This window comes from Squalius cephalus (genome assembly GCF_949319135.1).
Source record: "Squalius cephalus genome assembly, chromosome: 10".
NCBI classification, from domain to species: Eukaryota; Metazoa; Chordata; class Actinopteri; order Cypriniformes; family Leuciscidae; genus Squalius; species Squalius cephalus.
In genome coordinates, this window is record NC_137131.1 from 39,346,903 (window position 1) to 39,367,773 (window position 20,871).

At 37.2% G+C, this 20,871-nt stretch overlaps 2 protein-coding genes across 2 annotated transcripts in view; both read left to right on the forward strand.

Annotated features, from left to right (window-relative positions):
• Positions 1–8,744, forward strand: part of ccdc88aa (coiled-coil domain containing 88Aa) — a 25,368-nt gene extending 16,624 nt beyond the window's left edge. Inside the window, exons 16-25 of the mRNA XM_079884431.1 lie at positions 404–681; positions 1,621–1,764; positions 2,628–2,814; positions 3,040–3,185; positions 4,522–4,614; positions 4,758–4,981; positions 6,187–6,270; positions 6,522–6,704; positions 7,814–7,879; positions 7,967–8,744. Coding sequence (XP_079740557.1) covers positions 404–681; positions 1,621–1,764; positions 2,628–2,814; positions 3,040–3,185; positions 4,522–4,614; positions 4,758–4,981; positions 6,187–6,270; positions 6,522–6,704; positions 7,814–7,879; positions 7,967–8,676 — 2,115 coding nt within the window. The 3' untranslated portion in view covers positions 8,677–8,744. The remainder of the gene's footprint in view (positions 1–403; positions 682–1,620; positions 1,765–2,627; positions 2,815–3,039; positions 3,186–4,521; positions 4,615–4,757; positions 4,982–6,186; positions 6,271–6,521; positions 6,705–7,813; positions 7,880–7,966) is intronic.
• Positions 8,745–11,000: 2,256 nt separating this feature from the next.
• Positions 11,001–20,726, forward strand: mtif2 (mitochondrial translational initiation factor 2). The gene is made up of 14 exons (XM_079883487.1): positions 11,001–11,133; positions 11,717–11,864; positions 12,034–12,166; positions 12,868–13,039; positions 13,135–13,295; positions 14,083–14,259; positions 14,414–14,553; positions 15,788–15,912; positions 16,018–16,222; positions 17,077–17,329; positions 18,403–18,543; positions 18,764–18,928; positions 20,063–20,203; positions 20,302–20,726. Exons 2-14 carry the CDS (start codon positions 11,727–11,729, stop codon positions 20,472–20,474), a joined length of 2,124 nt encoding a protein of 707 aa, XP_079739613.1. The 5' UTR covers positions 11,001–11,133; positions 11,717–11,726; the 3' UTR covers positions 20,475–20,726.
• The last annotated feature ends 145 nt before the right edge of the window (positions 20,727–20,871 follow it).

The window sequence follows — 20,871 nt, forward strand, 5'->3', positions numbered from 1 at the left end:
ATTGTTTTCAGCATAAATAAGAAATGTAATAAGAATTATGATAAGAAATGTTTCTTAAGCACCAAATCAGCATATCAGAATGATTTCTAAAGGATCATGTGAGACTGAAGACTAGAGTAATAATGCTGAAAATACAGTTTTGCATCACAGGAATAAATTACATTATGAAATATAATAAAATAGAAAACAGTTATTTTAAATTGTAAAAATATTTCGAAATATTACTGTTTTTTTTGTATTTTTGATCAATAAATGCAGCCTTAGTGAGCAGAAGAGACTTCTTTCAAAAACATTTAAAAATCTTACCAACCCCAACAAGTTGAATGCTATAATAAAATATTAAAGGTTTAAGTGGAGACCATTTTAGATCTAATCAGTCATTGGCCTATCTTTGTCCTCCTAGGTAGAGAAGTCAACTTTATGTTCCCAGAATTCCTCTCTGATGGCTCATAATGAACGGCTTCAGCGGGAACGGCAGAGTTCTGAGGCTGAGAGGGAAGGTGCGATACGAGAGAGAGAAGATCTGCGCACCGTTAATGAACTTCTTCTCCGGGACCATGAGAGATTGAGCGTCCTGCACGAGAGACAGGCAGCAGAGTTGGAGGTGCTGTCCCACAGGTACTCAACAATGGAGAACAGTCACCGAACTCTGGAGATAGAGCACAGATCACTGGAGGACAGGTTAGTACACATACCATAAGATGTCTTAACAGTCCCAGGTTATGATACTCATTCGAAGTTCTGTATAACGATAACTTGAGTGTGCAAGGCTTCTAGTGTGAACTGCTTCCAGGTACTTTAGACATACAAAAACAGTCCATTATTCTGCTTGATATTATCGCAACCATGTCACCCTGTAGCCCAAGACTGGTTGCCCACTGAAGCAATGGTTTTACCGTTTACTGCACTTTGTTATTCTTCTCAGAACTTTGGCTAACGTTCTGGCAAGATTCTCTCAAAGTTAAGAACAAACATTATTTCAGTAATGCTAATAGAACGTTCATTTAAAGCTATCTGGTCTTTAATAACATTCTCAAAAAGTTAGCACAAAAACATTATTTATACATCGGTCATGGAATGTTTTTTTCTTTCCCGAAACATTTTAGATGGACTTTCGTAATTTTTTTAAATGACACTATTTGTTTAAGAATGTTTAGAGAACATTTAAAAGTAACGTTCCCATAACGTTAGTAAATAATGAAATGAAATGTTCCCTTAACGTTTGCAATAACAAAGAAAAATGTAATTTAAAACCTGACATTTTGAATGTTCAAAGAAGATTCAGGACTTACTTTTCCATAACTTAATGAGAACTTTAGCAAAACGGTCTATGAACATTTTTGTTAACTGGGTACCTATAGCTGCTAATGAATTGTAAGTCTCTCCTACTTCTGTGATGCAAAATAAGGTGGATAATGACACACAAAAGCATTAAATACATTTATTATTGCCTCTGTGACGCATTAAACTTTTTTACACTTTTTGTGGTATATATATATATATATATATATATATATATATATATATATATATATATATATGTATGTATCTATGTATGTGGATGTTTAAATGCTGCTTTAGATGAGCAAGTGCCAGTCTATGACACGTTTACATCTACAGGTATAACACGCTACTTCAACAGCGCGCTCAGCTGGAGGGGTTAGAGAGAGCTCTCAGAGAAGAACAGCAGAAGATGCAGAATGAAATATCCACGAACAGGAACACAACAGCAGAGTGCCAAAGACTCCGGGACGAGAAAGACTGGTAAGTGATGTGTGTTTGTTTCCTTGGTGTACACCACCAAGTTCCAAAAACAGCTGTCACATTAAATGTAAAGCGGCTCACTTGTGTCTTAATGGCAAACATTATCACTGCATCCGAAATCGAATACTTCCTTACTATATAATATTCAAAAAACAGTACGCCAACAGTATGTATGTAGTAGTACGTCCGAAAACATAGTATTCGAAAAACAGTAGGGAAAAAGTCTCCGGATGACCTACTACTTCGGGTGAGATTCTAAAGTGTGCATTCGATGGACATTTTACTATTCTCTGAGGCTACGGGACAGGATTTATGAATGGAAGTGAAGTGACATGCTGGAAGGTCACATGATAATGACAATATGGCGAGTGTAGTATGTAGAATATATAGAACGTATGTAAGTTCAAATTCAAATGTAGATTACGTGAATGTAATCTGTAACCAGGAATATTGTAGCACATGAGAACCAAGAGGTGCGTCTCAATCAGCTCCCTAGTTCTGCTGTTGTTCATAAATACCAGTAGTGATGTTGTACATCAAGGACATTGTGATGTCATTGGAAATAGAGCCATTATTTCCCCCAATGTTTTGGGAGACAGTGCCCAAATTCATGTATGCATAGGTAGCTAGGGAGCAGATTGAGACGCACCCAAGGTAACAAAAGAAACAGGAGCTAAACACAGGAAACAAGAACATACAAACTAAACATCCTAAGAACAGAAAGCATATGAAAACATGGCGAAAACAATGGTGACATGGCTTGAAAGTTTTGGAAAACTCCTCCACTCCTGGTCGTGTAGAGATAAATAAAGATGTCTTCTATTATTAGTGGCACCAAACATTGTGCTTTGCCCTCTGCCCAGGATGAATCAGACCTACCAGAAGCTGTTGGCAGAGAATGAGGGACTTCAGGTCGAGCACAAGAGCATGAAGAGCCAGTTGAACTCCAGCAAACTGGAGCAGAGACAGCTGGAGTCAGAGCTGTCCAAACTCAAAGAGCAAAACCAGCAGCTGGAGATCGCCACTATAAAACTGACCAACCAGTGTGAGGTATATATCAGCCATTAGGCATCGCCATTCAAACAGAGCAGAATGTTTTAGACCATTTTACTTCCATCTTTTACATACCTGCAGAACATATTGTCCAGGCTGGTTTATGCTGGTTAGTGCTGGTAGCAACTTGCCATCATCCTAACTTTCTTGCTTCTTAAACAAAGCTACTGATTAAATAATTGAAGTCCTTGATGAATCAGCTCCTTTTGCGCATCTGTTCAGTTGCTGACCCAACTGAAGGGGAACTTGGAGGAAGAGAACCGGCACTTGCTGGACCAGATCCAGAGCCTGATGCTGCAGAACCGGACCCTGCTAGATCAGACTATGGAGAACAAGGACCTGTTCCATGTGGAACAGAGACAATATATGTGAGAAACATTTATTTGGTAGAAGTGTTCATGAATGCAGCATAGAAATCAGTTAAAGGCAGTTTGTTAATATTATGGCAAATCTGCAAAGCAGTGATTATCAAATGATCAAAGGTTGTTAATGCTTAGAATAACCCAATAAAAAAAAACTTTTTAATGGGAAGACAAAACAATTCCCATATCTTTTGTTGTTGACATTAAAATCTGTGCGTAAGGTCTGTGGCATTCATGTTCATTCGCTTGGTTGAAGCCAATCAAATTACACAGATGTCAATATGGGGAGATGGTTCGCCATTCCTTCATCCTAGAAAACCATAAACTATACTATGCAAGGTCAAAAAATACAACCCAGACGACAATAAATATGGGTTGACTTGCAGATAAACATGGTTTGTGCTGACCACTATATGATTTTTGTAGTGAATTAACAAGAGCATGAACCCATCGAAATTCAAGAGACATTTAGTAACCAGTATTGTAAATATTCCTATTCAGCATATGCCATGTGGACATTTTTTTATTATTCTTCCACAATAATGACTTAAAATAAGACAAAACAAGCATTAAAATAAGCTAAAACAACTAACATTCAAGATATTTCTTATTTTAATTTATCCCTCAACAGCTGCTTTTTTTATATTTAAAGAAGGAGGATTCCCACCAGGGTTATCATAGTTAACAAAACTAAAACTGTAAAAATAATGTTTGTTTCTTAAAATAAACTTAAATTTAACTGAAATAAAACTATTGCCAATGCAACATTTCTAATTTTCATTTAGTTAATTTAGTTGATGTACTAAAATGACTTAAACTGAAATAAAAAATGAATGGAAACTCTACATATTCTTTATAAAAAACTAATAAAAATGACAAAAAACTAATACTACATATTAAAATACTAATATTAAAACTAATACAAATTATGAAGGAAAAACAATAATAGCATCTATAAAACTATAATAGTAATATTAAAATAACACATAGTCACACATTCTTGGAAAACGTGGATATATGAGGAAGCCTAATTTTAAAAGTATGATTTCCAGACCTTGGATAGTCATGCAGATTAATACAAATCTTAAAACACCTTGTGCATTTTTTTCTAGTTATGTCAAGCTCTGAAACATTTTATTGGGTAGAATAAAATAATGTTAGATTTTATTTAAAGTATTTGTAGAAATCCTTATCCAGTAAATCACAAACAACTTGAATTGGGCCATTGAATATTGTTGTGAATGTGTACAATTGGGTGTCAAAGGTGAAAAAGAACATTAGAGCACTGTACAGATGTTTATGGCATGTAAGCGCTATAATAACTGCACTGTTGTTTTGACAGAGACAAACTGAATGAACTCAGAAGGCAGAAGGAAAAGCTGGAGGAGAAAATCATGGATCAGTACAAGTTCTACGACCCATCGCCTCCTCGCAGGTACCGTCTCATTATGTGATGTTAAGAGAGGCTTTTTGTGTGTGTGTGTGTGTGTGCGTGTGTGTGTGTATATATAAAAATATCAAGTTTATGTTTTTATTTATCATGTTTTCTGTCTTTCCTCAAACGGTTACCCAATAAAGACGGGGCAACTGGATAACGGTGAAGATGAGGAAGTTGATGAAGACGAGGGCTCGTGATCAGGAGCACGTTTGTTCTCCAACTCCCCAGCTCCGCTCCGAGTCATGCGAAGGTCTGGATGACCTGCGCTGCCATGACAACGGCTCCTTCGTGGGTTCCCAGGGCTCGGAGGAATCCGTTCCCAACTCCCTTAATGGTGACACCCTGTCCCCCAAGAGGAGCAGCAGTGAGTATCACCTCAGTTACACGAAACTGTCAGAGTCCAATCATTCCAGCCAGGAACATCCAGAAACAAGGATAGCATGGAGCAGCCAAGCAAAGGGTAGTAACTCACCCCACAAATCCATTCTGCTGTTTAGAAAACTCTTCAACTTCTAAACCCAAAACCCTTGGCGCCACAGAACACTTCGAGAGGAGTTACTCTAATTAAACATTTATGCAGTTATTTGATGAATGGTTCCTGATTCATTTCACGTCTTTGGTCCTCCATTCTTTTTCCACACTGTTCAACACAAATATGTCGGTAACACTTTACAATAAGGTCTAATTTATGATTTTTATGTGTATATATATATATATATATATATATATATATATATATATACAGTATATAGGGGTGTAACAATATATCGTGTCACAATATATACAAAAGTATAGTGGATAGTGACAATTTCACCCAAAATGAAAATTTCTGTGTGAAAAATGTTTTAGTTTTAGTGTCAGTACTACATTAAACTACTATATATAATGTTGAATATAATGTATAATAATGCAATGGGGGAATATTTGTGGGTCCTGATAATGCTAAATGTCTTATGTTACCAGTAAAAAGTGGCCTACATTATTTTAAATATATCTAGAATACAATAATGCTGTATTTTCACCTTCAGAATCATGAATATTTTTATCCTGGTGTCACCGTTGTCCTGTGCATTGGGTTACCAGCACCACATCCTAGCCTATTTATTTACACCCGCAATGTAACACCAAATTTGCCATTTTAATCAACAGTACATTTTTTGTTAACCTTTTATCATATGACTTGGAGTATCGCAAAAATGTTGTATCATGAGTTCAGTATCATGATATGTAGTGAATCGTGACATGAGGGTATTGTTACACCCCTAATATATACACACACACACACACACACACACACACACACACACACACACATATATATATATATATATATATATATATATATATATATATATATATATATAAGATTTAAGATTTAACAAAATGTCTTAACATTCCAAGTAAGTATTTAAAAAAAAAAACATGTGTGACTGGTTGTTTTGTGATTTTTCATGTTCTTTCTTACACAAGAATTTCCTTCTTTCCTGTGAAAACAGTCACAAACATTTGTATTGTCATGTTTTTCCTCCCTCATTTTCTGTCTTCATGTTTTCCATTGTGATGACCAAGTCTGCTCCCTGAAAAAGTTTCATGTTAAGCGTAACAAACCAAAGGATAAAGACAAAGTCAAGTCTCTCTTCCGCCGAGCTCTGTGTAAGACCTCACATCCTGTCTTTCCTGTAATGGCTGTGCCTTCCCTGTCATTGCTTTTTATTTTTACATGATGCTTTAATGATCTTTGCATCAGCCATAATATTTTACCTATGATTAAAGCCTTTTATTCTTCAGAGAAAGAGAAAAGTATAATGCAAGATAAATGGTTTAACTCCCTTAAGACAAATGCTGCCTCGATGTCATCTCATGATGCCATCTTCATTTTCATCTCTTCTCATGTTTCATCTCAGCAATGAATGACCTGCTGCAAACAGAGGGATGTTCGGATGGGGACTCCGGGCAGCAGGAAGATCAGCTAGAAGAGCAAATAATGCAGCACACCATTGCCATTTCAAAAAAACACTCCACATCATCATCATCATTTCAACCCTACTCTTCCATAGACAATCATACAACAATCCATAATCAATGTTGTAAGTCAAAAGTACATATCACATTGATATTAGCAGTTCATCTGGCATTAATGGTGTTTGTGACAAGCCTCACTATTACTATTTCTCATACTTATTAGTGATCTAAACAAACTCAACCCTACCCCTAAAAGTATTTTGGTGCATAACTACTGCCACAAGTGATCAGACTTGCGTGTGAGAGCCAAGGGACAAAAAGATCATAAGACATAAGACCACATAGCAACATGCTAAAAACACACTGCAAAGCAATACCCTGGCAAAAACCACTCACCACATTTTTCTAACCAATAACACCTTAGCACCATTTCACTGCTTTGGTGCTTCAATGCTTTGCAAAATAAAAGTCTCAAGTCATTATTCTTTGGATAGGTGTGTCTTAAGAGTAACTGAAATACAGTGCATGATTCTAGAGTATCTGCCGCCCTGTTTACACCTGGTAATAAGATGCGTTTTGGTCAATCGGATCACAAGTAGACGAGGGAGACATTCCTGTTTACACCTGGTGTTTTAATCTGTCTCTTTTGTCCACTTTCAACCACTTTTGTCCTGATTTCTTTGAGGGGAGGGTCTATGGTCAGGTAAATGTATGTTTTTTTTTTTTTTTTAGATCTTTCGATCTAATGGATGAAATAAGCTAGCAAAATTTACATATGAACTGAAAGGAGACGACAGAAAAACATGCGTAAAGTAGCAGCTTTCGTTTAGAAATCGTTTCTGTATTAGAAATCAGGAATGGTGAGAGAAAATTATGCTTGGTATATTTTTCATCTTCAAACCAAACTTGGGTCTCCAGCCAAAGTTTAAATCCTGTCTGTCTAGCGCGCTTCCCATAATGTTTACGCATTAGTTCAGTAGACGGAGAGTAGACGGTCTTTTGTGGCTGTTTGAATGCATTCATCCACATGAGCGTTTACACTACAAAAGCAATCCGGTCGAATGCGTTTTCGACTACCTCTGGAAGTGGTCGAAAGTGGAGAAGCTCAAAACGTTTTAGACCCTGTTTACACCTGTATTTAACGCCGTCCACTTGTGATCCAATCGACCAAATCGCATCTTAATACCCGGTGTAGACAGGGCCTAACTGTGTGTTTACACATTTTTCCCTTCAGGTAAAGATTTTCAAGGAGACACAATTCCACCAAGTCTTGCAAATGGCACAGAAAGACAAGATCATGGTAAGAATTTATTGGTAGACCAAAAATAACTTTCTGAGAGTTTTATGATCCTGTTGAGCTGTAACTTCCTCTAATTGGCATGTTCAGCAGGCCTGAATGGCAAATCGAGTCGTGCCCCGAGTGCGAGCAGTGGTGAGTTTAGCGTGAGCCTGGAGAACGAGGCCTGGTCCAGTGATAGCAGCACCCTTCCAGATCCATTCCCGTCCAACCGGCAACGGTTCAGTGACTCGCCTTCACCAGCCCGGCCCAACCACGAGGAGCTCAGGCAGGGTTACTGCTCCTCTGGGAGTGCGGTACGGAGGTCCAGCAGTGGGAGATCCACTGGAGATCGTTCAGCACAAAAGCTGGACAAAGCAAACATTGGACTGTATAAAACTCAGAGCGTGCAAAGTACAGAGTCTGATCCTAAAACTGCTCTTGAGACGCAAGGGAAGTCCTCCTCTGTATCAGGGTGTTTGAACTGCTTTGCCACTCCAATGCGAAGCCCCAAATCAGGCCAGGCTCTGTCCACTTTACCCCGCGCTAGCTGTGTCATCTCCACATCAGAGGGCAACAGTCGCCGTGCCAGTGTCCTTAGCACAGTGTCAGTGGGATCGGTGTCAAGTAAGAACGCTGCTGATCCTCATATGATTCAACCTGACCACAGTGACAAGGTTTTAAAAGGAAGCCTCGTCTTGGAAGAGGAAGACCTAAAACCGGAGCACCTTTTTGATTCAGAATTCACCATAGATTCAGTCTTTACAAACACAATTTTCAGTGAGTCAAGTACCAGCCCAGCTAACAAAAATATGGTCTAAGAACGTTTTGCCTGAACGTTTTTGAAAATGTCATTTTTTAATAAAAAAAAAAAAAAAAAAAAAAAAAAGTTTTGTGAACGTTAAGGAAACATTCCATTTTATCAATTTGAAAACATTATGGGCAGAGGCGGCCTTTGCAATTCAGAGGCCTGTTTCAAAGAAACAGTCGTGGCCCGCACCCCCAGATTTGCAAAAACATTGTAGGCAATGCGACCTCAATTACTGTATATCTGTTATATTTACAATATTAACTCATATTTCTCTCTTAATAGTCGGTTTATAAAGGCATTCTGTCTATTTAACCAAAACTATTGTTACAATCATGACTGAAAACAAAAACAGCATTCAATCTTTTTCCCTCAGTCCCTCAGCCAGTAGGTGGCGGCAAACCATTGTCTTAACTAGTTAGTCATTGAATCATTCAAACAATTCGTTCAAAACAGCTGATTCATTCAGTAACAAAAAATTACTCTTGCTTGTGTGATATTGCTTATAAATATTAAAAACAAGAACTTATATGGAGACTTTTTTGCACCATATCTTGGTTTATGTACATTTATAACACTATAGTTTGTATTATATTACCTTAACACGAAATCCAGGGGGAGGAGTTGGATCCAGATCCAACTCCTCCCACCTTACATATACCTAAACCTACCCATCTCCACCCCCTGATCCCTAAACCCACCCCTAAACCTACCAATCTCCACCCCTTAGATCTGGATCCAACTCCGCCCCCTGGATCTCGTGTACTGCAGTACTCGTGTACTGTACCTTTGCTTCAAATTACTAGAAACTAGTTAACGCTGCTGTGAGGGTGTTTCTAATGCAGCGGCTTTGGGAGTGATGGTAAAAATTACATCCTTCTCTCTTCTGATCGCCGTTATCAATCTTTGTGAAAACACTATAATAGAGCAAATGGGAACACAAAAAATATGTGTAATGTAGTCTCTCATTCACAGCTATAGAAGTTTACCCAACTATGACCACTTCTGACCGCTTCTGAGAAACCCGGAAATGTGACAATCCAAACAATCCTTTTCTTTGAACAATCCTTAACTACGACTCTTAGTTTGTCTTGGTTTGTTTGACACTTAGGTCTATTTATTTTTTTCCTTCCTTATTTTCTTTCTTTTTTAAATGTATTTTGTATTGTTTGCATTTCATGTGTTAAATTATTCTATGTTCACTTTTTTTCAAATTACAAATTGCATGAAAGTAAAATAAAAAACAAAACAAATACAAGAGTCCCTCTGTGCATGTAGCATCAAAACTGCTGTGGCTCATTTGTTCTGACTACTGTATATTACAGTCATTTTTCCTATCCTGCAGAATAGTGTGTCTGTGCTTTGTTGTTTATTTTTAGCATAAATGCACCTAGTATTTGTTAAAACCAGTAAATATCTCAAGAGTACCTGTGTATCTTGCTTTTTATCTAATTGTATCATGTTTTCCTTCTAAATTATGAAAACTGCAGTTTTGTTTGCTCATATTGTGGTGCTTTGTGCTCAAGTTTCCTGCATTTGTTAGCAGAAGTGATTTGAAACATAAATAAAAAATTGTATGGTTTTTGATTAAATAAAAAACAACTTTACTGCAAAACAAATTGTGGTTTTAGGGGCGTTTGGTGGTTCAGAAACCCTCATTTAAATGTCAGTATATTGGACACATTTTGATTGTATCTGAAGTACAAATGGAAATCCACCGAGTAGAAACAAACAAACAAACATTAATCTCGCAAGACTGTGATTGGTTCGTCCGGAGCAGCGCTGAGAAAAGTAACAAGTAGGCTAGCTTGTTCGAGATTCAAGTAGCATTTTTGGCATGGCTGAAGGTTTTGCATTGCCAAAACATTGGTAACATTAAAATAGATTCATATTTACACACATTTTCAAATAATTAAAAAAGTTTAATAAAATAAAGCAGGGGAAAAAAGTATACATTGGTTTCAGAATCAGAATGAGTTTGATAGCTATATGCTAATGCAGAGGATAACTGTCTTAGTGAAGCGTCCAGTAGGCTACACAGAAAAAGCTTTTATAAATAAATGTAAAACGCATATAAATAGGCTACAAGATAAATAAGATGTAGCCTACATGTACAGAATAGACAAGATATAATGAAGTATACAAATTATGTAATGTTAAAAAATATACTGTGTTGGGTATTACACGTTTTATTACAAATGTTTCTGAGCATTTTATTCACGATTACAGTTCATTTTACGCTTATTCTATTTCTATATGACTGTGTTTTTGGAGCTCCATGGACTCGGTGGATTTTGTCGCCACCGCGTGTTTTTGTGTGTGTGAACTGCAGTCTGCGCAATACATTGTGGGATACACTGTCATGGCGGCGCCCATACAGCAGAAATGACATCTGACTTGAGATATTTGCTTAAACTGATTTTATCTTCTCGTCTCTGCTTTCAAGTCTGTATACTGAATGAATTCAGCGGTGAGTGTATTTTCTCTTGTTTAGTAAGTTTTTGTAAGTAAGTTTCTCACATGCAGGAAAATAATTTGGTAATCTGCCTTGAGCTACTGTAATATAATGTCAGTATTATGGAAAGATACAGCAACTACCTTGGTATTATCATGTTTTTATGAAGAAGATGGTGATGATGATGACATTTTTCATGGTAATGCCATTTTATTTGAACATATATTTGTCATGTACCATGGTAATACAATATAGTGTTCTTTAATTTGGCTCGTGTACCATGTAAATAAAATGACAAATACATATAGTAATCATTCAGTACCGTTGCATTTATCAAACTTTCATGGTATTATAGCATCTATGAACCATGGTATCAAAGTACAAAGTGAGTAATCAACTTTAGTATTAGATTAACTTGTTTAATCTAGTTATTTAACTAATACTGCTATTCATGATACCTCTCATCATTTTAAAAGTGTTTTGTCTTCTAAGATATAGTGCAGTTGTGGTCATTGTACTGACCTTGTCCTGGATCAATGCTATATTTTCATATTCATTGTTCGAATATGAACTGCAAAGCTTTTTTTTATTTTATTAGAAAATCTGCAATGAAGCGGATAGCAGGCTTGATTGGCAGGACTGCTTTGTCCTGTTGGCATCATGGGAGTCCACGTCTTCCCCCTGCCTGGGTCCCTGGACCCCCGTCGTCCACCTGTCTTCAGGTCCGACACCTGGCTGCAAAACAGGTCAGCCTCAAATTGTTGAACCCTTCACTTATGCTTATCAGAAGGGTCACAGCAGTCCCACGCAGATCACAAGATTAATTCAAGATTCCAGATTACAGCACAGAGCAGATTGTTTGGATGCCTTGTGTGCATGTGGTGAGCAGAACATGTTGCGTTTGTTTTACTGTAGAATAAGGGCCAATTCAAAGGTGAGAAGTTCAAATCGAAACAAGTGAAGCCAGAGAAACAACAGAAGCAGGAGGTGGAGATCAAACAGAGGATGACTGTGGCTGAACTCGCCAAGGCCATGAACAAAGACATTGGTGAGTGTTGATCTAAAACACATGAGCTTATGATCGAGCTTCTGTCTCTTCAAGCTATATATATACATCATGACAACATGTTTTTAAAAAAGAAGTCTCTTATGCTCACTAAGCCTATGTTTGTTTGATGAAAAATACACAAAAAACAGTGATCTTGTGAAATACTCTTACAATTTTTAAGAACTGCTTTCTTTTTTAATACTTTGCAGGTCAAAGGTTTGGAATAATCACCAAGGCTGAATTTATTTAAATAATAAAAAAAATACAGTAATAACAGTGATATTGTGAAATATTATTACCATTTAAAATAACTGTTTTCTATTTGAATATATTTTAAAATGTAATTTATTCCTGTGATGACTAAGCTGAATTCTCAGCATCATTACCCCAGTCTTCAGTGTCATATGATCCTTCAGAAATCATTCTAATACATTGATTTGCTGCTCAAGAAACATTTTTTTTTATTATCAATGTTGAAAACAGTTGTGCTGCTTAATACTTCTGTAGAAAGAGTGATGCATTTTTTCAGATGAATAGAAAGAATAGAAAAAAACAGCATTTGAAATAAAAAAAAACATTTTGTAACATTGTAAAAGTCTTTACTAAGACTTTTGATCAGTTTAGTGCAATTTAATTTCTTTTTCTGAATGTCCCCAAATGGTGATCACAGAGGTTATATCTGTATATTTCCCCCTCTTTAGATCACGTCTATGAAGCCCTGCTCAACACAGAAGTCGATCTGGACGAGTTGGAGCCCGACACACTACTGGAGGAGAAATGGATAAAAGAGGCAGTAAAGAGATCGGGAATGAAACACAAATGGGCCAAACTGGTTGAAACCAAAGTCAGAGAAAACAAAGATATCCAGAAAACGTGAGGATGATTTTAATAATACAGCTGTCTGACTTTTGTATAATTTTCTACATGGATAATTTTCATAAATTCCTAAAACCTGTTTGAATTGTCAGGCCTCCCCCAGATCCCGCTCAGTTAGTCCCTCGAGCTCCAGTGGTGACCATCATGGGTCATGTAGACCATGGAAAGACCACCCTTCTGGACAGCCTGAGGAAGAGTCAGATCGCTGCTCAGGAGGCGGGAGGAATCACGCAACACATCGGAGCGTTCCGGGGTACTGAACTCATCAACATATCACTGCCATTTAACATTTTCTGATTATTCTCAGAAACCCTGTGTTGCAAAATTGCAATGTTTGTATAAAGCAATTAAATAATACCTTGTTTTCACTAAATATGGGTGAAAAATAAGTTGACACTCTGAATTTTGTCACAACAGTTTTGGTGGGGAAAGAATTGAACATTAACTGCCACAGCTTGCTAAAGTCACACAAAAACAAATGATCTATTTACAAAGTAAGTATTTAGTGATGGGGAAAGGCTTAAAAGAATAGTTCACCCAAAAATTCTGTCATTAATTATTCCCTCATGCCGTTCCAAACCCATAAGACTTTAGTTCATTTTCAGAACACAAATGAAGATCTTTTTAATGAAATCTGAGAGATTTCTGTCCCTTTATTGACAGCTACGCAACTACCACTTTGACGCTTCAAAAAGTTCATATAGAGATCGTAAAAGTAATCCATATGAATTTGGTTTTGCCCAAATTTTCCTGAAGAGACTTGATCACTTTATATGATAAACAGATTGAATTTAGGCTAAAAAATAAGAATGGTAAATTTTGGATTCATGGTGACTTTAAAGATGTAAAAAATAATGAACCATGAATGATCATGAATATTAATGCTTGGGTCTCTGAGGGTTAAACTTAAAGACGAAATGCAGATTTCCTTTGAAAACAAGCAATTCTTTCCCAAGATTACATTATGCACTTTCCTTCAGACAAATGCCATGTTTGGCATCCTCTGTACTACCAAGTAAATGAGTCTGTGTCCTGTTCAGTTCAGCTGCCCTCGGGTGAAAAGATCACTTTTCTGGACACACCTGGTCATGCAGCGTTTTCTGCCATGCGGGCGCGTGGAGCCATGGTCACTGACATCGTCATCCTGGTGGTGGCAGCCGATGACGGTGTGATGAAACAAACAATTGAGTCCATACAGCATGCAAAAAAAGCCAAAGGTAGTCACAATTATTATTTTTTGTAATTAATTAATTTATATTTATATTCATTCATTTATTAATTGTGGACTAGCTATACATTATTTTATATATATAAAATACATTTTGAGATCCAGCTGGACTTGTTTTGTTTATTGTGTGTTTTTATCTGCAGTGCCGATCGTTGTCGCAGTGAATAAATGTGATAAACCTCATGCTGACCCCCACCGTGTGAAAGAGGAGCTTGTAGGACATGATGTAGTCTGTGAGGAGTTTGGTGGGGAAATACAGGCCATCCACGTCTCCGCATTAAAGGTACAGTGGTCCTGCCTTATATTTGAACTTCTCTTATGCCACCCTTAAAGTCCCCATGAATTCAAAAATGGAAGTTTTTTGGTTTTTAGTATGAACATGTTAGCCTTACTGTTATCTCTAAGCTAGTGGGCTCCAAAACAATGACAAAATACGCATTTATATAGATATAAGCACAGTCTCTCACTTCCGCCAATATGGATCAATGATTTTGATGACATCATTCTGCACTTCAGCTTCTCATCTGATTTTCTGTCCAATCAAATGCTCTCTAGAATCTGAAGCTCCGCCCCCTACATTATAAAAGGATGCTAAAGCTGCGGCGGTCATTTGTTCACACATGTACTACATCTACATAACACAGTGCACTAAATAGGGAATGTGTAAATATGTTTTCCATTGGGGAGAATGAAGTCTGGTTTCACGTTACTGTCACGTGAACCGCCACAGCACACACACAGTCTGCTCCGGTCCAGAGACACGACAGCACAGAGCGGATCATATGCGCGAGTCGACGCAGACCACAAGGAGCCATTCTCCACAGAATGCTGTGTTTTAAAGCGATATGGAAGAGATTAGAGGAGAAACGGTTAGAGATTAGGAGGAAACCATGGCTTTACCGAGCTTAACGGCTCTGAACGAGCTGTGATATAAACTAAACGCTATTGACTGTTTTTAGAAGGGGGAGGAGCTATTTGACATGTCCCGCCCTCTCTTCCTGTTTCAGAAATTACGTCAACACATTGAATAATGCTGGCGTGTTTCAAGGCACTTCAGTGGGCCTTTACAAATATTTAATGTCACTGGATAAAATGTCACATAATATAGCAAAACGTCAAACCTAGCAGCATCTTAAGCAAATGCTGTACGAGCTTTTCTCAGAAATCATTTCACCTTTTTGAGCCATTTTTGCTGTGACGGTTAACCAACTGTCAAGGTGATTCAAGGTGACAAAGTGTCCAAGCGTTTGTCTTAATTTTTTGAGCAGTATACAGTATTTTTATCATGTAAAACCCAAGAAACTTCATTTGGTAAAAAACATCTTGCATGAAAATCGGGCTGTATTATAATTTTTTTTAAATAAATGCCACTTATTTTTGGGGTGTCCGGGGGTTTGTCAGGGTTTATTTTGCTCACTCTCCAATCCATATGTAGTTGTGTGACGGTAGTACCTCATCACATGATATTGGAATTATTATATGTGAACATGGCAGCATTTAGTGTAATTTCTCTGCAGGGGGACAATCTATTAGAGCTGGCCGAAGCCACGGTGGCACTGGCAGAGGTCCTGGAGCTGAAGGGTGACCCCACAGGGCTGGTAGAAGGGACGGTCATCGAGAGCCGCACAGACAGAGGCAAAGGGTGAGTGTAAACAAGACCTGTCCTCACAGCATCAGAGATTAATAAGAACTACACTCATGTCACTGCCATCAAGGCATCAGTCACATCAGCTGTTGTGTTTCACAGGCCTGTTACCACGGCCATCATCCAGCGTGGCACTCTGAGGAAGGGCTGTACGCTGGTGGCAGGAAAGTGCTGGGCTAAAGTGCGCTTCATGTTTGATGAACACGACCAGGCTGTGAGTGAGGCCGGGCCCAGCATCGCTGTGGAGATCGTGGGTTGGAAAGATCTTCCCTCTGCTGGTGAGGAGATCCTGGAGGTGGAGTCAGAGGTATCCTTAAGCTTGTGTTTTTAAAGAGCCATATTCTACACTTTTGTAGCATTTTTTTATCTTAAATGTTATACACTACCGGTCAAAAAAACGATTTTTTAATCATGTATCGGGGAAAAAAAGTCTCTTATGCTAACCATGTTTACATTTGTTTGATCGAAAATACAGTAAAAACAGTATTATTGTAAAATATTATTACAATTTAAAAGAATGTTTTTTTATTTGAATGTTTTCATCATTACTCCAGTCACAAACATTCTAATATGCTGGTTTGCTGCTCAAGAAAAAAATCCTATTATTATCATTTGATTATTTGATGAATAGAAAGTTCAAAAGAACAGCATTTATTTGAAATAGAAATCTTTTGTATCATTATAAATGCCTTTACTGTCACTTTTAATCATTTTATTGCATTATTTCTGAATAAAAGTATTTCTTTCTTTTTTTATTTTACTCACCCTAAACTTCTGAATGGTAGTGTATCATAGTTTCTACAAAAATATTAAGCAGCACGACTGTTTTCAACATTGATAATATTGCTTCTTGAGCAGCGAATCAGCATATTAAAATGATTTCTGAAGGATCATGTGACACTGAAGACTACAGTAATGATGCTAAATAATTAAGCTTTGCCATCACAGGAATAAATTACATTTTAAAATAGAAAACAGTTGATTTAAATTGTAATAATATTTCAAAATATTACAGTTTTACTGTATTTTTAATCAAATAAATGCAGCCATGGTGTGACCTTAAGAGTCTCCTTTGCAATCTTTTGACTGGTATTGTAAATGATATATGTTATGGCTGGCTAACCTCCACACTGGCGTAGTTTACATGGTTTGTCCTCTTAGCAAAGGGCCCGTGAGGTGGTGGAGTGGCGCAGCTACATGGAAGAGCAGGACAAGCTGAAAGAAGAGCAGCAGGTCATCGAAGCCAAGCAGAAGCAGCATGACGACAGCTACAAGAGAGAGCGGGAGAGCATGGCCCATCTCTCCTGGAGACAGAGGAGGGCGGCCATGTACCGGGCCAACAAACACAAACTCATCCACCGGGCCAGTGAGAAAACTGACATGGAGGAACTCACGCTGCCCGTGATCATCAAAGGTGAGATGAAGGTCCTTTATTTCACCAGGGCTGTTGACAATTACAAATATATTTTTAATTCTAAATAACCTTTATTGTGCATAGTTTATATATTGGCAAAATTATTTTCATGAAAAATGTAATACATGTCTCAGTCTCTGAAATGCAACAAAGTTGAATAGGCGGGAAACAGTAATGAAAGCAGCGACAAATCTTCCATAGTGTGACGTACATCCGAGTGAAACGGATTATTGAATTCGATCCATTATTCAATCTGTTGCTGCTTGGATAGAGGCAGATCTGAATGTAAACTTGAGGTTGATTGTAAGAACGTAGCAGGGTTTATTATTATTATTTATTATAACCTTTATTTTACCAGGAAAGAAGCACATTGAGATTAAGAATCTCTTTTACAAGAGCATCCTGGCCAAGACTGACAGACACAGCACGTTTGAGTTTAACAAACATCCAACAATACATACACATATATACACACACAAGCAAATCCAATCAAATTTCAATATCACTACATAGCTAGCTAAAACATCTACAGCCCGATGTTTCCTTCTCCACATCATTTAAAAATACTTTAAAAGTGTCCAACGAAACCAGTTTCTTCAGTTTCAATGTACTTTGTAAACAATTCCAGGCAGAGGGAGCAGCAAATTTAAATGCCTTTTTCCCAAATTCTGTACGTGCCACTGGAACAGACAGTAAAAATAGCAGATTAAGCAGATTAAATGATTGGAGAAGACCGTCATGTTGTTTTACTGAAAGATGACATTTTGATAAAAAATTATGCTAACACTTTATTTTGATTAGACATAACTTCGCAACTACATGTCAACTTATTCTACTAACCCTAACCTAACAGTCTACTAATACTCCAATAAGAGCTTACATGTAGTTGCAAAGTTACTTATAGTTAGTAGAATGTCTAATGTGGACCATTAAAATAAAGTGTTACCTTCTATTTCACTGTGACTTACCAGTAATATTATATCATGATGGACAAAATGAAGTTCCTCCCTGTATTATTTTATTCAGAATGCTAAGAATATATTGTGACCGGCTGCACTCGTCTGATTATTTAGGTGATGTTGACGGCTCAGTGGAGGCTATTTTGAACATCCTGGAAAGTTATGATGCTGGTGACCAGTGTCAGTTGGATGTGGTACATTTTGGTGTGGGCGACATCTCAGAGAAAGACATCACCTTGGCAGAGACGTTCTCAGGTAGGCAAGTTGGCGGTGTGCATTAACTCGTTCATTTTATATATAAATATATATGTATATATATATATGTATGTATGTATATATGTATATATGTATGTATGTACCACTCACTTTAGAGCCCTTGAATTGACTGCTACTGTTGTCATTATTTGTTTGCCTTGTTTAAGTGTCAGACTTGGTCATTTTCTTGTATTTTCTCTTTTTTTCCATCATTGGTCAGGCATCATATATGGGTTCAATGTTGATGCAAATAAATCGATTCAGCAAATGGCTGCTAAGAAGGACATTCCCTTACGATTACACAGAGTCATCTACAAACTCATAGACGAACTCAAAGACGACTTGAGCAGCAAACTGTCCCCAACCACAGAAGAAAATATCATTGGTGAGTTTAACTTTAATATCACACATGTTGATTTTAATATTGAACTTTGTTCTATTAACCACATGTGCTAAAAATCATTTACATAATTTGATGTACCGAGTCAAAAATGACCAGCCTTTTAAATTGCTTGTCAATCTCTCATTATGATGTTATTATCACCAAATACTGGATTTGTCAACTTGTTTTCTTTCATTTGAGACATGTTTTGTACTTCTTTTTGGAACTGATTGAGCATATGCCTCATTGCTCTGAGCTTATGCACCTCAGTGTTTGAGTAAAAAAAAAATCACTCAAGCTTATTCACATCAAAAAACAAAAACGGAGGCACATAAGCTCAGATCAATGAGGCCTACGATCAATCGGCTCCAAAAAGAAATACAAAATGTCTTTGTTAAACCATTATAAGCCATGATTCAAGCCAACCAGCCACGAGGTGAATCATAACATTTACAAACTCTTTTGGTGCATTTTGCTCTTTGATTGGTTTTTCACCACAAATTATGCTGTTAACCATGATTATTTTGAAAAATAATTTTAAATGGTGCGGGCTAACGGCTTCAAACAGAAGCAAATTAACAACCTCGAAGCTCACAGCAGGTCTGTCTTTAAAGGATTATAAGTTATTGTTAAAAATCAGTTTCCTAATGGAGAAATTGAATGGAGTTTTTGCTTCTGGCACCCGAGTGTTGCATTCTTTTACCTGGTGTCAGTAAGTTTTAGTCCAATGAGATAACATTAACTAGCATTTTCAGTAAAAATAAAATCTTATCTCGGGTCAAAATGACCGGAACACAACCAGACAGTTAAGGGCTCATTCTTTAGTTCATGAAATGACTGCCAACATTCAGATATCAGGCTCAGATATAATCTACTAAGATATAATCTTTCTTGCACTGATTTTGACCTTTAAAATGAGATTTAAATATCATAAAATGTGTTAAATGGAGATGCAAGTGCTACAGACACATTGGTAACTGAAAGCATGATCAATTAGTCAAAAATACTTCTGTGATGTGAATGTCAAAGTTCTGCTGGTAAGTCATTGACCAAAACAAACTAGTGCTTTGTATATTAAAAAAAAGAGGATATTTGTCTTTCTTGCCCTTGAATGTTTCTTTTCCCCTCACGCTTCAGGCGAGGCCTCAGTTCTGGCCACGTTTGACGTGACGGTCGGGAAAAAGAAGATCTCAGTGGCTGGCTGTAGAGTTCAGAAGGGCCTTCTGGACAAAAAGATGAAATTTAGACTTATTCGAGGGAGAGAGATTCTCTGGGAAGGTAAACCAATGCATCAGTACTGATAAACGCCATGATTATGGCATGTTAAATGCATGCTGTTTGAATTGATTTCTCCATGCATTTGTTTCCTCCTTCAGGATCCCTGACAACAATGAAACATCTGAAGGATGATGTTCAGACAGTGAAGACAGGCATGGATTGTGGCCTTTCTTTAGATAATGAGGAGCTACAATACAAACCTGGGGATGAAATTGTTTGTTACAGCGAATCTGAGTTGAAACAGAAAATATCTTGGGATCCAGGATTTTAAGGGACTGCGATTAGCGCATCAGTATACTGTACTGTATACATGCGCATGCAAAAGCTGTAACTAAATTTAAAATAAGTAAATTAGCAATCCTACACCTTCACCAACAGATAATAAAAAAAAAAAACCAGTGAAATTTGATTGACTTCATTTTGACTCTCTATATAAGGACTGAGCAAAGTGTACATAATGTGTTTTATAATGTAAATAAAAAATGAGTAAGAGTCATGTTTTCAAAATCTGTTCTTTGAAAGGTATGATTTTCATGGTGGCTTTTCTTTCCAAAGTAAATATTTCAACCTTTATCCCACAATAGAGCTTTCATAATATATTAAACAGTACTTTAACCCGCTTAAAAGATCAAATCAAGATGGAGAAATATATATACATACATACAATA